General features: G+C 39.6%; 1 protein-coding gene across 1 annotated transcript in view; it reads right to left on the reverse strand.

Annotated features, from left to right (window-relative positions):
* Positions 1-279: 279 nt before the first annotated feature.
* Positions 280-18881, reverse strand: part of Pid1 (phosphotyrosine interaction domain containing 1) — a 246978-nt gene continuing 228376 nt past the window's right edge. The window contains exon 3 of the mRNA XM_036173235.1: positions 280-2383. Coding sequence (XP_036029128.1) covers positions 1907-2383 — 477 coding nt within the window. The 3' untranslated portion in view covers positions 280-1906. The remainder of the gene's footprint in view (positions 2384-18881) is intronic.

An 18881-nucleotide genomic window follows, 5' to 3' on the forward strand; every position in this document is an offset into this window, starting at 1 on the left:
AGCAACTATTTGCAAAATGTTTGGAAACATTCTTCTCTGAAAAAAGTTCATCCCATTAATCTAGGTCAACACCATATTAGTAACATTATTGTCTCAATTAAGGGGCAGTCAAGCATAAAAACCAAATTGAAAAAGATCTCAAAACACAAGGAATATCTTATGTATGATCAATTTTAAAAAAAGATAAAATTGCCCTGTTTACCAAGTTTTATTTATTTTACATGTCAAATTTCCATTCCTTAAAAAAAGGGAAATTCATATAAAATATGAAACATCCTGGCTTTATTAACACAAACATATTTTTATTAAAGAGTGAATGCATTTATCTAAAGAATAGTTTACAATTGTCATAAAGCAACAAGCATATCTTCAGGAGGTGAGTCCTCACCAAACAACTCCATGCTTATTGTACATGCCTTGAAACTGGACCCACATGGGGAACACACACACACACACACACACACACACACACACACACACACACACACATACATGGACACATGGGTACACAGACTAAAATACCAACACCATTGCTGTCTGGATTATATTAGCTTTCACTTAAGGCTTCTAAGGTGCCCCATTGCCCTTAGCATCACCAGAAATAAAACACACCTTTTAAAAGAGCAACATCACTTGAAAAGGTGGCTCATGTGCCCTCTTAATGTGACTATTCATCTTAAATGTGTATATTTTAATGAATACTTTCCATGATTATGATATGCAAAGATCTTGAGATCTCAATTGAGAGATCTCAAGCTATCAATGATAATTTCTCTTCAGAATTGATAGTCAAAGGGGTTATTCTGACTCTAAGATATTACTGACTTAAGGACAATAAGGTCACATTTCCCTTTAGGTTTCCAGATAGACATGGGATTTCTAGGCAAACTGACTTGATCACTCATTCCCTACATGAGTTCAAGGTTGAATGATGGAGCAAGACTTCCCGGACAATGTCATGTCAGAGTTTAAACTTTCCATGAAGGAGCCATCCAATAAGACTTAACCAAGTAAGTTGCTATAAATCAGGACCTAATAAGGGCAACCTCTATATCCCTGGGTCACCCATTCCCCTTTTGTTCTAGGGTTTCTGGTGTCTGAGACTCCTGGTAGGTCTGCTGACTGTTTATTTAATTAACTTATTATTTTCTTCCCTGTTGGAGTCCTGCAGTATGTTGAGCCTCCATCCCTTGGGGAGGCTGGAAGGAGAAAGAACATGGTGGGGTAAGAGGAGGAAAATGATCATTAGTTGCAAGGATTCTAAGAAAATAGATGAAGTAAATACAATGTGAATCAAAGTATTACTGCAGTTAAAGAACTGCAAATTAACTTCCATCTAGCGTGCTGTTAGTTGTAAAAGCTCAATCCAAGTTCTGCTGATTCACCAGTACTGAGGAGAGTGTCTGCAAACATGCCAAGAGAGAGGAACAATCAGTCAGTTATCTGGACTGGACGTGTCCCTTCCATCCTGCGGCCTCCACACCAGCATCACCTCCCCATACCACCCACCAGCCTAGGGATCACAAAGATGCCTTTAACATTCTTGTTGGATTTCATAAGGCAGATTGGAACAGTCCATCAGACTACAGCCAGATAGTATTTGCCTGAGAAAGGTGAAAATAGGCGTGGAGATCTCCCACCAGGAAGTGTTGGAATAGGAGAAAAAACCAAGAAGACAGTCTGGAACCTTCCTCTCCGCCCATACACCCACTCTCCTCATGGTCACAGCAGCAGCAGATTTCAATGTCACATAATTAATGATACATTTCTTTAGATTTAGAATTGCTCTTCTGAATTTAAAAAGCATGGTCAGCCTTTTCATACCAAATTTGAATCATTGCAAATGCACCTATCTTCTGAAATTCCTTGCCCAAACGCTGCCTTCGATGGAACATCTTAAATTCCTTCAGCCATCATCAGATTCTAATTCCTGGGAAGCCTCTTCAGAGGAGCTGCTCCTGTGGATCCGCCCATCACTCTTCATACTGTGGAAAGTCTTCCTGAAGGCCTCCATCATGGCATGAGCCAGCTTCTTGGCCTCTAGCTTGCTCTCACATTGCACAGCATGGCAGTCCATCTGGTAAGACAGGTCATCGTTGATCTCTCTGTACACCCAGGCAAAGATGTTGGGGCTCACATTGTGGTCAGCTGTGCAGTAAGCAATGCGGGCTACCTGGAAGGTATCCATGTGCACCGTCGCCTCACCCTTGTGGTCAAGGTGATGAAGCCACACTTGGAATGGACGGATCTCTAGGAGGGCATTGGCCGGAAAAACCTCTTCTTGGGCCAGTGTGTGTTTCTTCCAGAGCTCAATGACTGGCTTTTCAGTGCAGCCAGACAAAAACTGCATGCCTGTGGTGGGAACTTTCCCCAGATAGGTGACCTGCAGATGGGAGATAGGAAGAAAAGGGGTGGGGGTAGGGGGGTCAGAACTGCACTCACTCTGATAGGCTGAGAGAAAAAGACATCACACACTAAAGAGGCAGGGCCACCAGGAGGTGTGTATACTCCTTGACCCCAGAGAAGCAAAACTTCTTCCTTTCCTTCCTAGCAAGTTTCTTCTGGGGCCAATGCATCAAAACTCTTTAAACAGAGTTGAGTTTTAAAATCTAAGGCTGGGAAAATTCCTTCCCTCTTTCAAACACCTTTTAAATTAACAGTTACCGATGATGATGATCTTTAATTTGACCTTTCTCTGAAATCATAGGTCACTAGAAGTTTATTTCAATCAAATTGGAAATGTGAGTGCTCAAGGACAGCAGGAAATCAGGAGGCTGGTAATCAGCAAAACAAAGCCTTTATGAGGCTTATTTCTTGGCTGGATCCTTTCCCCAAATCCTTCCATTTTTGATTTCCTTTATGCTGCTTGCTTCAGCAAATACCAAAGAGATAAAAAAAAAAAAAAAAAAAAAAAGTGTTCTGTCCAAATTACAGCCTGAAGCATCATTTCCCCCTTCCACTGAGAAGTTTTGAAAATAAGATAATGCCTAGCTACTTTTCAACCAGTTTGTGAAATGATGGCCATCTAGTTCTATGACTGTAGCTGAGAGATTAGGGGACACTAGAATGCAAGGTTATCAAATAGCTAGATAGGCACTATTGAAAGCAGGAAAAATAACTCCAAAGGATTCAGATACTTTTTTTTTTTAAAGCTTTGTGAAGGCAAAAGGATTCAGCTCATAAAGGCACTTTCGGCCAAGCCTGAAGACGAGTTTGATCCCTGAACCTACATGATGGCAGGAGAGAACTGACTTCCCCTAGTTGTTCTCTGACCTCATGTGCCCTTGTTCATAATCTCCCAAGAGATATACATTATTGTTTTTCTCATCAGAATGGGTAGAACTGTTGCCACTGCAACATAGACATCAAAGAACTGAATAAAACTAAGCGGTTTGTCATGGAATGGTAACGATGTTTTACATTCCTTGATGCTATGGAATATTTGTTTAATGATGCAAAGATGTGTTATATTCTTCTATGTTGCATTTGTTTAACTCTGTAAAGCTGTGTTGCTTTGCCTGTCTAAAACACCTGATTGGTCTAATAAAGAGCTGAACATCCAGGCAGGAGAGAGAAACAGGTGGGGCTGGCAGGCAGAGAGCTTAAAGAGAGAGAAAGGGAAGAGGAGAGGAGGACACCAGGGACGAGCCACCAAGCCATGAAACCAGTCTCAGAATAAGAAGGAAAGAGAGGTATATAGAATGGAGACAGATAAAAGCCCAGAGGCAAAAGGCAGATGGGATAATTCAAGTCAAGAAAAGCTGGCTGGAAATAAGCCAAGCTAAGGCCGGGCATTCATATAAGTAAGAATAAGTCTCCGTGTATTTATTTGGGAGCTGGGTGGCAGGCGCCCAAAGAGTTAAAAAACAAACAAGCAAAACAAAACAAAACAAAGCAAAACAAAACAAAACATACAGTGGTCAGTTAGCAGTGCAAAATGGTGCGGAATTGGGTTTAAATTTAGACATGGAGATCTAAACACCATGAATATGAGAAAGGGGAATCTAGAAAAAGATTCATGGAAAGGGGATAGAATTGAGAGCTGATACTTAGGCACAATGGCTCCAAGTCAATGGCTATGCCAGTGGAACCACAGGGACTGCATACAAAAACTTTAGAACATAAAAATGGGGTTCTAGTGCAACCTTTTGTGTACTGGTTCTCTCTGAAACAAGCAGCCAGATGCAGAAAAAGCATGGGCAGCACATAGATTAATAGAAACAGGTTAATTTAAGTTATGAGAGCTAGCTAAAGACAAGCCCAAGCTATCAGCTGAGATTTTATAATTAATAATAACTCTCCATGTCATTAATTACTCTCCATGTCATTACTGGGGAGCCAGTAGTCCCAATGAAAAGTTCCAACTACAAAGAAGAGGTCAGATGCTGAGCAGGAGCAGAAAAGACAAGGAGGTAGGGACAGCTAAGGTTGAGCCTTTTGCAACCTTCTTCAAGAACTATAAAGGGGCTCACATGAGAAATATCTCACGTCTCTACTAATTCCCACCTGCTCCAAAGTACTGTCATGTCCCAACAGAGCCAACCAGAGGACTGGCCTTTAATCATGAATATATTCAACTTCTGTCAAACACTATGGAGGTTCATCAAAAAGTTAACACATCTTTTGATTCATAAGACTCATTCATTCTTCTCAAAAGAGCAAATAGCAGGATTTGACTGAGATTATTTGTATGCTCATGATCAAAGAGCCCATTATGCCTTAGAGATAAAATGTGGAAAGAGCCATTCAAGTGAATACACACATACAATGGAATATTACTTAGTCCCAAGGGGAGAAGTTCTTACATATACTATCACGTGGATAAACTCTGAGAATGTTACTGTTCAATAAAACAAATCAGTCTTAAAATAGATAAACACGGGGTTGGGGATTTAGCTCTGTGGTAGACTGCTTGCCTAGCAAGCACGAGGCCCTGGTTCAGTCCTCAGCTCCGGCCAAAAAAGAAAAAAAATTTTGCCGGGCAGTGGTGGTGCATGCCTTTAATCCCAGCACTTGGGAGGCAGAGGCAGACAGATCTTTGTGAGTCCGAGGCCAGCCTGGTCTACCCAGCGAGATCCAGGAAAGGCTCAAAGCTACACAGAGAAACCCTGTCTTGGAAAAAAAAAAAAGATAAACACTGTAATTTATCTTATATTAGAACAGTGAAAATCACAGTGGGAGATGGGGATATGGAACACAGCAATGAACTGCTCTTGCTTGAGAGGTCCTGAGCTTTTTGTCTTACTCCTGGGGGAGTCACGTTGCTCAGTGGTGGTGATGGTGCTAGAACATTTGCCTGAAATACTACTACTGACGTGTGTACTCAAAACATGCTTAAGATCCATTAAAGGGAACTCTTAAAAATTATGATGAGGATGCTTAAATCTACCTCTCCACAATTGATGGTTTCTTGTGGGGATAAAATCAGGAAGGACTCAGTTTTCTTTAAGGGACTGGCCACTGAGAGTTTGACTTCTGTGAATATATGGACAACACAAATTTGACTTGGCTTTTTTGTTGTTTTATTTGTTTGTTTTTTGTTTCTTCTTCTTCCTTTTTTTGGGGGGTGGGGAGGGGGTCCAAGAAGGTGGGAGGCAGACCTGGGAGGACTAGGAAGTGAGTGTGTTCAAGGTGCATGATGTGATATTCTCAAATAATCAATAGAAATACTATGAAACAATGGCTTAAGATGGTCATTTTCATGTTGTATTTTACAAAAACAAGAAAGTACATTCATCCTATTCACTGAAACTAGAAATTATCATTTTAGATTTGATGAAATAAAGATAGTCTAGAAGAAGGGGAATTCTTTTGATCTGCTTTCAGTTTGCTATCATTTACACACACACACACACACACACACACACACACACACTTCTTTCTAAAAGTTATACAGATACTCCAACTGCAAGAAAATTAAAAGGTACATTTTCAAAAACTTCATTAAAAGCTGTAGATGACTCACTGAAATAAAAAATAATTTCCTAATAGTAAAATTCTGACAGCAAGCCAAGAAAAAATGTAACTCTCTTTATGTTTATTATCCATAAGGTAAAGATTTTTAAGGAAAATACTTTTATTTTGGAAGTGTGTTTAGAGAAGAATGAAGCAGAGATTAGAGACTCAAAGATTTTTATGAGACAATAATAAAAGCTTGGAGCTAGAGAGATGGCTCAGGGGTTAAGAGCACTGGCTACTCTTCCAGAGGTCCTGAGTTCAATTTCCAGCAACTACATGGTGGCTCATGACCATCTATAATAGGATCTGATGCCCTCTTCTGGTTTACAGAGCATATATATATATATAAAATATAAATAAGTAAAATAATTTAAAAACTTTACCTAATAAAAGCTACTTAATAATCTATAGATAAAAGGGGATTTTAAAGCATTGAGGTAAAGCATGATACATAGATAGAATCTATGCAGGTTAAACTAGTGTCTACTCTCACCAATGACAGAAAAAGAGCCACCACTAAATAGTATGTGTTAAAGGTCTCAAGTTATCACTTACATGTGCACAGCAAAATCAAACCCCAAGGGAACTGAAGAGTTACAAAGGATGTTTGTATCACATGTGACAGTAAAAGCAACAAATTTATCAAATTTATTGACAACTCTGTGGGCTAGGATGGATTTTTTTTTTTTCAACAGGGTCTCACTATGTAGTTCCAGAGTGCCTTGAACTTGTTAGGTAGACCAGACTGTCCTTGAATTCAAAGAGATGTATCTCTCTACCTCACCAGTGCTGGGATTGAAGATGTGACATCACACCTGCTTTGGGATGTTGGGATGGGATATTATCATTACTAACTCTGTCTAAAGTGCATACTTAGATACAGACAGGAGATGTACCCAGAATAAATCAGATAGTAGTCCTAGGAACACAGTTTGTACATAAAATCTGTGGGGTGTGAGCAACTGCTTAGTGATCTGTGAAGAACTGGACATAGAAGAGTCTGAATTTCCACTGACCATCTTACTATTGGATGACTGACATCCCCAGTGGCTGGTGCTGTCCCTCCATGTTTTCATTATCCCTGTCCTGAAATGGTCACTGGCATCTAAGATGACATCAACCTTTCCAAATGACTAACAGGATTCAATTGTCAGGCACTTCTGTAAAGGAACTTTTGTCCAGATTCATATACATCCAGGCATTTTAAAAATAAAGATGATATTCTTAATTTTGCAACTCTCACAAACAGCAAGAATGTAGAATCTTAAAAGGCCAAAATTACAGAAATAGAGAGTAGGATAATCGCAAGCAGAAACTTGGAGAGTTGTAGGGGCCTGGTTAAAGTGTCCAAAGTGACAGCCAGATAGAATAAATCAAATATTCCATATACTACTATATAAAGGAGTGACTGTAGTCAAATGCATTGTATCAGATAGCTCAAAATAGCTAACAGATAGGATTTTGAATATTCTTATTATGAAGAAATGATAAATGTTAAATAGCTAGATTATTTATAAATATCTGATAGTTACTCAATGTAGAAATGTACAAAACGCTCCTCCTAGACCCTGTGAAGAAGTACAGCTATAGTCTGTTAATTTAAAGAATTAAAAAATAAACTCATTTTCTCAAAGTGGCCAAAATTCAGTGACACTGTGAGGAACCTGCTTGACACTATTTTAAGGGCAGGAGCCATTATGTGTATTATAAAAATAAGTTTTGCTTTACTGTAAGGGCTGAGCTCTCTGTTTCCTGGAACCTGGCCTTCCCCAATCCATGACCTTGACCTGTTTTGAGAATACCTTGGCCCTCCCTGACCCTCCCAGACCCTCTCTGAATCCTCCCTAATCACATAGTGACATGTGATGTCTTTTGAGATTTTTCCCTGCATTTCCCTATCACCCCATTGTCTGTCCTCTGTAAACCTGCTTTGCAATTACTCATGATTTTACTCCTTGAAAGGGGCCCAAGAACTGGATTTGGGGCTGCTCTCCTTAACCTGACTTAAGAGACAGTCACTGGTCAGCTCTTGGGTGTACCCCAATAAAAATCAAGCTTGCCTTAAATTTGGCTCCAGTGGTCTTATTCTCACCACTGGGGTTGACAAGTGTATACACAGCCATACACCCTGTGTATACTGGGTCAAGAAGTAGCTAGGTATTGGCAAACAGAAACTCTAGAGCATGGAGTATTGCAGGTGTATACATCTACATCAGCAATGTCCCAGGGGCTTGCTCTAAATCTATAGAGAGAGAACATTCCATGTCCTAGATACCTTCCATGGGAGGCTTGCCATCCTCTCTACTATATGGCACTGAGAACACAAGGCTCAGTGTGTGCTACTGTACAATTTCCACTACCAACATAACTGTAAACAGTGCCAGATGCAGGTGATGAGAGAGAGGTGATGTATGAAAGAGATGAATATTTCCTTGATGAATGGGTTCCTTCTCAGCCCTGTCAATGAGACGTACAATCTTCTGGGGCCATAGAGTTACAGAAAATTCCAACTTTCAAAACTGGTCACTAAATCTGTCCAAACTTGTACACAGACTTTTTCTTTTTAGTTCTTTACCTTCCAGGGGGAATAAATAAAGAGACTTGTAAGAAGACAAGAACAGCAGCCTTCGTGAGGATTAAAAACTAGCCTCAGTCCATAAACACTGGAATCTTTTCTGTGGTCAGAGAGACAGGCATGAGGCAAAAAAAAAGAGTGTAAATGAATCATTCTAAGAGCAATAAACAAATGGCAGTGAAAGAAGAACTTGTCTTCATGTGTCATTTAATGGCATAAACTTACACCCCAAATGGGTATCTGCAGAGAGTGTCAGCAAGCTTTGTACAACCCAACTGAAGAGAGTATCTGAGGACATTCACAACACATGACAGTACACAGGCTGTGTGTGTGAGGGACCCAAAGAGTGTCTGTAGTGCTGACAGCATTTCCACAGAGCCCTTGTCCTTGGAACCTCTCCTTCCCAAGAATGAGCTGTCCAACCCGCCCACCAGCTCTCCATTCATGAATAACCATTCCTGCTCAGCTATGGCTAAAATAGCCCTGGTTCCTGAGGTCTGTCCTCATTTCAGCCAACACCATTCCTCCTTCCTGGAGGCCAGACCATACCTTATGCTGCTTAGAACCTGTCCCACTTCTCTCTAGATGGGACAAGCTATGAACAGTAGTGACCTTAGCCCCTAACAAGGATGCAAGATGGATGGATAATAGTGTTAGAATCCACACAGCCTAGCAACCAAGGAATTTTCAGCCTTCCAAACTGTACGAGTCCAGCATTATAACCTGGGCATCAGTCCAGTGTACTTCTGGAGTTCTTAAAAAAAAAAAAAAAAAAAGGCCCATCAAGAACAAAAGCTCCCTAGAAGCTTCCCTTGGGATATGAAAGATCTTGCTCTTCTTTCATGATCTGTAGGAGACTGCCTTTCTCTAGCTGACATAAAATAGCTATAAAATAGCATGGTAGGAACAGAAGGCAGAGAAAACATAGCTGGATAGCCTCATAGCCTTTGGGTTACAAGACAGAAGATGAGAAAAACAAGAGCCGCTGTTAACCCTAGGTCAAAGGCCACACAGTGAAACTCCTTTGCTCTCATATTGATTTCCACTGGCAGACTTCAGAGAATGGGGAATGAGAAAACATAGGGATTATTTATGAACTCAGCTTGAATCTTCTCTTTTCTTGCTGGTCAAAGGGGAGCAGAACTCCAAAGGACCCTGTGAGGATTGGCATCCTCGGGCCAATCATTTTATAGCCCAAACAGCAAACAGATCTGCCAGTGATGGACATGGATCATGTGCTCTAATTTATAACTTCAGTATTAAAAGCTAATGATGTTCATAGTGAAAACTATGAAATTTTTGTCTACAAAATAACAATTATGGAAGATTCTAGAAGAATGGTTAGTGGAGACCATCCTTGTAATTCCTGAATCCTGAGACCCCTGAGATCCAAAGCAGACACAGCAATTAAAATGTAATGGTGACAGTCACCCAGGGCTTCCCTTATACAAGGTGCTTGGTGAAATGTTCATACAGATCATGAGCCTGCATTATGTAAGCAATGTTATGACATTGTTTCTACAGACTAGGAGAGTTCAGAGAAATGAAGCAATTTGTCCAAATTAGATGGGGGCCAGGACTTAAGTTTAGACAGTAAGATTCAAAACTCTTGCCGCCATCAGCTGCATTCCATCTGTCCTCACATGGATGATCCCTTCAGACAGCAGGTCAACCTACCAATAGGCACCCAGCAGGCTCCCAGCAAGTCCCCCTGGAGTCCCTTGTCTGGTTTAGGTATCTAACCCTCCCAAGAGTTGAGGAACTTCCATTGAGTCTTTCTGAATCCCAGAGTAATTCAGCAAAATAGTGAAGAGAATAGTCAAACTCTTAATTATTTTTAATGTTCCAAAAAGTCTTTTTTGTTTGTTTGTTTTTTATTATTTTGTTTTTCGAGACAGGGTTTCTCTGTGTAGCTTTGTGCCTTTCCTGGAACTCACTTTGGAGACCAGGTTGGCCTCGAACTCACAGAGATCCGCCTGGCTCTGCCTCCAGAGTGCTGGGATTAAAGGCTTGCGCCACCGCCCAGCCCAAAAAGTCTTTTAAAAAGTGTTTGCTGACAGTATCTTGCCTGTGACATGCCTATATATAATTTAGCAAATAATAAACTTCATTTACTTGTTGAGGCTTGCGGGGGCAAGGAAACAGTTCAAAGCATAGGATATATGATAGGAAATGTATATCTGTCAGTGATCATAGTGGAAACTTCTGATCTAAACCAAACCACCCATTTCCAATGAGGAGTCAGCAGATGCTTCAGGGTCCACCAGTGAACAGAAGTAGCACTTGGGTCTGTCTCCCAACTTGCAGAAGAATGTCCCCTGTAACTCAGCATGCCACTCTCTAGTCATACTTCTGCGAGTCAGACTGTAATGGTGGAGAGTCTGACTGCAGTATCGTGGCCGGCTGTTTAGTAAAGCATTAGGCTGCTGTGAGAGTAATTTTGACGAGCATCTAAGTCAGTAATGTTCAAGTGAAGCAAAACAATATTAATAAGGAAGGTAGGTCTGGTACCATTCCCTGCAAGGTTATCTATTCCTTAAGGTATCTGCGTACTTAGTCAGGAAACTGTTTATAACAATACCAACAATGCTAAAAATAATAAATTTTCTCAAGTGCATATTTATCCATAGCATATTTATGATCAAGCCCGTGTCAAGTAATATTTCAGTAATTTTTCTAAAGGCCACTCACAAATTTTGAGGAATATTTTATAGCTTCAGCATTTTTATGGGTTCTAAATTCTAAAATCATCATTTTAGATTCAGACAAAACCTAAAAACAGATTCATGGGAACTTTACTGAGAGATATAGTACTTTGTAAAATGTATACTATAGGAGTAGCAAATTAAATGAGACTTGATATCCAGGAATAATTAAGTTCTATATTAACTACAATGAAGTTGTGTGTGTGTGTGTGTGTGTGTGTGTGTGTGTGTGTGTGTGTATGTGTGAATTTCTGCTGTTAACCATAGCATGTGCCACACAATTACATGTTCAAGTGAAAAATTTGGTTATTCTATCTATATTCTATTAATTTGTTTCAGTAAGGCAGATAGATGAGATTTTTACATCCTATCTTGCACTTACCAAGCAATTCCAATGTGCAATTTGTCCTGTCATTTGGATCTTGGATATGTGAAGCTTGGAAATATTGTCACTGTCACTGTCAAGATGGAAGCAATTTATCTAAAAGGCACTGAAGTATGCCCCTGAAGACAAAGACACTTAATAAAAATGACACCATGCTGAAACCCGCATTCCCTCATCGGGTCCCATCTAGAGAGCTGACCTGAGGATGGTCAGAGCCAGAGCTGATCCACCCAGTGGTACCAGAAGACCTTATCTCATGACAAGGCTGTTATTTCTCCCTCTGCTTCCTGATCGGTGAGGTATATTGAAAGCGGAACAGAAGTTCAGAAGCCTGCTGTAGGCCCTCAAATGGACATATTTTCTTAATGATAAATCAATACCAAGCACACTGCTTGAGAGTCACCCTGAGGAATGGTTTAAGGGGACAGGCTCTGTGATAGGGAGGAAATGTTCCCAGTCTCAGATCTTGGGATATTTTCTATTTCCCTTGGTACACAGCTTATCAGAAATAGACTACATAAGGCACTCAATGCTTGAAAAGACTAACATTGGTACAATATTGGGTAAGAAGTGATAAATACACAAAGCAATCAGCTATAAGGGCCATAGCTCTTAACTGTTGTCCTATGAAGGTAGACATCAAAAAGGAGAGGCACTGATAGTAAACAACCATGAACTGCCATGTATTCCAGAGCAGTAAGGGCAAGTCCAAATGAAACCTTGGCAAAAATTTTCACTGAAGTTTTGTTTTTGTTCTGTTTTAACTTGATTTTTTATTCCCTTTTTTCCAAGCTAGGTGTATTCCTGAGAGGAGAAGCTACTACTGTCACTATCCTAAATCAACATAATTTCTCAATGCTTATCTTTACGCTCACAGATAAGTATAGCTCCCAATCCTTCTCTCAAAGAAGCTCTCTCTTTTTTTTTTCCAATGATAAAGACTATTAGAGAGATCCACATTTATCAAAAGAATAAGGAACCGTGGGGTGCCCAACCTCAACAGATACATCTATAATACAATCCTTATAATTAAGCCTCACAGAAAATCACAGAAGATGGAGCAGAAATATTGTAAAAGCCATATTTGGTTTGGTCTTCCGTTTTTTATCACCTTCCTGGTTTTAATCTTTCAAAGAGTTGTTTTTTTAACTTTGGGGGTATAATCTCATCATTTTTCCTCTCCCTTTTCTCCATTCAAATCCTCCAATATAATACTCCTTGCTTGCTTTCTTGATGTCAAGAATAGGAGGAAGAGGTCACTCTGATTTTTTGATGATTGGATTGCAAATGATTGATGATTGGTGTGACACTTTAGAATGGAATTGTTCATGTGCAATTCCCTTCTGCCTTCTTCCTTAATAATGCTACACCTAGGGGTTTTCCAGAGATGTCTCATCAATATAAGAATGCTCCATCATGAATTATCCATTATGTCATCACTTATGATTATTAAACACATAAAAACCTTCATGCTCATATAAAACAAAGCTTTTTGATAAATTACACTATTTTCATCTAAGATGCTATTACAAAAATATATTATATGTACTATAGTATACTATGACAAGGAATTTACTCATAGAGAATGACTTATGGGCTCTATTATAATGTTAATCAAAGCAAACCACAAAGTTACTGCTCTGTATAAATAAGAAGAGGAAGTAAAGGCACACATTTTTATGAATCTGCTCAGTTAGAAAAAAGGAAACCCCCAAAAAACTGGGGCTGATTTCCAACAGCGGGTGGCTGGTAATGGGATTTAAATCTCACAGTGATGTGATGTGAGAACAGAGCACACACTTAGGGAAATGCCAGCTTTTAGAATCAGGGAAACTGAGATTAATACAGGCAACAGGAATGGGGAGAAAGAGTTCAAAGTGGGATAAAAACAAGCAGAGATCCATGGCTGGGTACCAGGCCAAGCTCCAGGAATCCAATTGAGAGAGAGGAGGGATTCTATAAGCAAGAGACATCAAGATCATGATGGGAAAATGTATAGAGACAGGCAGCCAAACTAGTGGAAACCTATGAACTATGGCCCAATAGCTGAGGAGTCCCCATGGTACTGGACTAGGACCTTTAAATAGGTGAGACATTGTTTAGCTTGAACTGTTTGGGGGATAGGGACCCATCCCTGGTGCATGAGCCAGCTTTTTGGAGCCCAGTGCCTTAAGTGTGACACCTTGCACAGCTTTGGTGCAGGGAAGAGGGGCTTGGATCCGCCTCAACTGAATGTACCAGGCTCTGCTGACTCCCTATGGGAGGCCTTGACTTGGAGGAGGTGGGAATTAGGGGAGGGTTGGGGGGTACTGGGGGGCAGGAAGATGAGGAGGGGGCTATCTGTGGTTGGTATGTAAAATGAATAGAAAATTTCTTAATAAAACAAAACAAAGAATACAAATCAGGGAATCTCACTGATTGTAAAAGAAACAAGAAACCAAAGTGAAGGGGCCAAAAAAAGAAAACCAATGTTTCACTCAGATAACCTGTCCTCAGGCTTAAGCAAGAAAAACTACAAGGCAAAGGAAATTTAATTTGCTGTTTGCTTTTTAAAGTGAAGATGTGCCTGCTTTGTACTTGCTTAGAGCCGCAAGTTAAAATAGCAAATAAAGAACTAAGATTCTCCCTGTTGGAAGCCAATGTGGAAGGCAAAATCCTGGAGGGTCTGACGAATTAAAACAAATCCATGGCTTTCGATGTATATTGACAGATAGATACTGGTATCAACACACAGGTAGGTTTTGTGTACATGGATACACACACACGTTTCTTAGCTATGTCCAGTACCCTGTGAACAGTAGCATGCCTGTAGTAAAAAGGCCTGTCTGGTTCCAGGACTAACAGTTCAAAACTGAGACCATTCCAGAACATCTCACTGTGCCAGAAAATAGGAAGATAGAATAACTATGGTGTGTCTAAAGGACCGCAGCAGCATGAAGGCTCTCTTGTTGACCAAACAAGGGCTGTCTGGCTAATATTATGATGATGATGATGATGATGGCAATTACATACAATGAGAATCAGGGTCAGTTCTTATTTTCATAAATGAGTGAACAACTGGAAGGAAAAGTGAAGTTCTCATGATATTAAGAAAGGTAACAGAGGTGATGAAACTACAAAGACACAATTCAGCAGCCACTTTCAGTTAAAACAAATCAATAGATGTTAAAACTAGGGATGGCCGCTTGATGAGGACATAAATATTCACAAAGGCCCAAGGCACTTCACCAAGAGATTCTTAGTAATAATGAATGGAGAGATACATTTACAGGGAACAATCTGACCCCAATCAAACGACACAGTAACAGATGCTGCAAAGATGTGCTTGCTGCCTGACAGTCACCCAAACTTTAACAAGGAAAAGCAGGACAAACTCAAATGGGGATGGTGAGTGTGCTACACGTTAAAGCTGCAATGTCCCCCAAAGGCTCGGCACTATTTTGAAGACTGTGGAGACTTTAGGACAGAACTTTGAAATACACCCCTAAATTCAGGTATAGCTGTCTATACTCCCTGTCTGCTGCCTGATGAAGAGCCATGAAAGCACTCCTGGCCCCATAAACCAAGCTGCACCACAACACTATGCCCTTCCTGATACAAAGGGCTGAAACAGTGAGACAAAACAGACATTTTATCCATTGAGTTCTATTGGCATTCTGTCCCAACAATGAGAAAGTGGTGACCCCCAAGGGAATTGCTAAAACTTTAAAAATATAAAGGAAAAGAAAGAACAAAGATCTTCAGGTTAAAAACACCCATGAGACTCATTCCACTGTAGACTGGATCCTGACAATCATTTTTCCTTTTCTATTGGTATAAAGGATGTTAGTGTGTGGTTACATATACCTTACTTACAATTAGGAGGCAGAGGCAGCAAGACCAGGAGTTTAAGATTCTAAACTACATAAAGAGTTCCCTGCCATCCTGGACTATTTAAACTACCTGTCTCAACATTTTTAAAGTAAATAAATAAAAATATAAAGGAATATAATACATTTGGACAGAATTTTACTTATGGAATCTATTAAATATGGAGTTACACAGATTTGAGCTTTATGGATCTCTTCCACTTGTTATAGTAATTCACATACTATGAGTAATTACCATTTTGCTGGAGTTTGTCGATCCCTATACAGTGTGAGAGATAAAATGCAGATTCAGTTGCATCACATGCTTATATCTTTCCAAGAGAGGATTCAGTGGTTTCATTAGATTCTCAAAGAGTTTAGCAATGCAAAGAGACATGCCTATGGCAAATTCCTAGGAGCAGTTTTGCTGTAGCAATGAACATGAAAATGTTTAAGATTGTGATATGTATATTTAATTGTCCTTCTGGGACATCTAATCCATGTCATACCCGTAACTTTTCAACAAGGGCAGCTGTCATTGTTATCACCTTCACTAAACTGACAAATAAAAAGTGTTATCCTGTTAGTGTTTTAGTTGCCTGTAAGATGGTGCATTTTTGTGTGCTTTTTGGTGATCCATATGGCTTCCTTTGCAAATGACCCATTTAATTTCTCTGACTCTTGCTTCCATGAAGACTGTTTATATGTTCTTTCCAACGTTTGTATTTCATTTTGTTTTGTATCTCTCTTGATTGCCCAGAATGTCCAGAATGATGATGAATAAGACCGATAATAATGGCAGTCCAGGGCAGAAGCCTGAATTTATTTGAATTGTAAGGCAATACTAGCAAAAGAGCAGAAACACATCATAAAAGAATCATTCTCCCAAATGGATTCTGACAACTTAGTAGCTGAGTGTTAGGCGACCAGGTAGCCAGGAATTTACCATTGTATGGGAGAGATATTGTTATTTCTCTTATAAGTTTAACCGATTGGAAATCTTGGGCCTGGTTTCACTGCATTCAGATCACAAAGGCCTTTTACCATCTTTACACTATTTTTGATTCTGAGAGGGAAATCACACAAAGCCATATACACAGAACACATATAACTCTGAAAACATTTGCTGCACCACCACAGAGGCATGTTGCTAAACCATGCTTCCCTGGAAGCACCATGTACCCTAAAAACTACTTTACTTCATTACCACCTTGGGGTTTCTCTCTCTCTCTCTCTCTCTCTCTCTCTCTCTCTCTCTCTCTCTCTCTCATCTATCTAGATATAGATATATAGATAAACACACATATACTGTATTTAGATTAACATTTATATCTGCTTGCATCTCATATGTATAATGAACTCCATGGAGTCAAAGCCCTATACATATTGATTGCAGAAAGAAACTATGGAAACATGCCCAAAGAGTAAAGCCTATAAACTTCCTCTGATGTAAGAGATTCCAGTTTTCAGGTTATTTGCTATTGCGTCTCTTCACAGAAATGTGGTCCCTGAAGCATATCAGAAGAGACTATAACACTCCAAGCAGACAAACAATAGAGCATCATCCCTGTCTGTGAATTCCCCATTAGAACACACCTCTCCTGCCCACATCACAATGCTGAACAAGGGCCATGACAGAAGAAAGCCCTGGAGAATTCTCTGGTTGTCAAAATGGATGGATAGGCTCTCCAGCAGGATTCTGATACTATCCTGGTCCTATGATGCATGCAGAAGACTCAAGATTGCTGTCACTGCAAGCTCCTTATTAGGAGTTCAGATAGACTGTACATATTCAGAGATGTTCTTGGGCTCTGTTGAACTGCATCATGGATCTTTATCAACATTGCCTTTTTGTAGCTGCCAAATAGTGGTGTGTTTGGAAAGGTCCTATGAAGCTGTGGTCCCTCTACAGAAGCACTGCACCTGAGCATAGTGTGTACATGTGTGCATGTATGCTGGCATAGCTACACAGTATACCTATACACAGGTCACCACAGAGACAAAAAATGTGACCATTAGGAATTTTAGAATAGAATGTACCATCTCAAGATCAGTGGACTCTATGGAAATTTACTCTAAGTGACTATTTAGGTGTGAAACTCTTTGCTTTTCTTCTTCCTACTGCATTAGGAAGTAAGATCTCCCTAAATTTTGATGAAAACAAAAGTAACAAAAAGTTAACAGAACAAATTTTAGCTCATTAAAACTGAAAAACATGCAGAATAAAGAGAGCTGATAACAGTACCTTTGGGGCACTGAAGTTTCTGACTGATTGTTATTATCTGAATCATAGAATATATGTATGTGTGCATGTATGTATGTATGTACACATGTACATGTGAGGGTCTATGTGTGGATCCTAGTGATTGATGTCAAGTATCTTCCTCAATTGCTCTTCTTTGAGAAGCTTCTCTTGCATCATCTGTAGTTATTTATTAGGCTAGGCTGGCTGGCCAGCAGACCTCAGGGACCCTCTCATCTCTTCCTCACCAATACTGAGACTACATGCAGGTGTGGCCAAATCCTTTATAAAAGAGTTCATGTCATATATACATACACAATTTTACCTATCTGTATGAAATTTAGCAACTACAAATGAAAGCAAAATGTGATGCTGGTCTTTCTTAGACTGGATTATTTTACTTAACAGAATTCTCCAGTTGCATCCATTTTCCTGCAAACATTTCTTTATGAACAAAAAAGTTCTATTGTATGCATGTGAGTATGCACATGTGTATGTGTATATGTGTGTGTGTATGATGGATATGGATATGTACACCACATTTTCCTTATCTTTCCTCTGTCACAAACTGGTGTAGGTCACCCTTATTAACCAATGTAGATTCTTTAGGAGTCCTCAATTCTCTTCCTTTCTACCATATATTCCATTTAACAATGTTTTTGCAATCCTTTTGCAACATGACCTCAGTTGATTTACTCACTATCTAAAACCATGTCTTGTCAAGGGATCTTCCTTCAGCAAAGTCCTAGTTGCCTAGAACATACTTTATTACTCAAGTGCAGCTGAGAGACAGGGCAACGAGGCTCAGAGTCCCACAAGTTTTTACCTCTCTTTGTCATCCTATCCAAGACATTGGGAGTTCTCACCCTCCTCATGCTTCCTCTAAATTTTGCTGATGTAGTTAAACAACAAATTAATGCCCAATTAATTCCTCAACAAAAGGAGTAAACACAGTTCATGCATTTAGTGACTGTACATATATGTGGACTAAGAATTACAACTTCTCAGAAGGGTTTCAAAATCAGCTTCTTGTGGATAGAAGATATATAGATATATGAATGAATTAGTTAATATAATGTTAACAAATTAATAATATATATTAATCCAAAAATTTCAGATCATTATAGCAATGGATATAGAAGAAAACTCTCCAATTAAGTATTCTGTT

Source organism: Onychomys torridus, chromosome 23 (genome assembly GCF_903995425.1).
Source record: "Onychomys torridus chromosome 23, mOncTor1.1, whole genome shotgun sequence".
Classification (NCBI taxonomy): domain Eukaryota; kingdom Metazoa; phylum Chordata; class Mammalia; order Rodentia; family Cricetidae; genus Onychomys; species Onychomys torridus.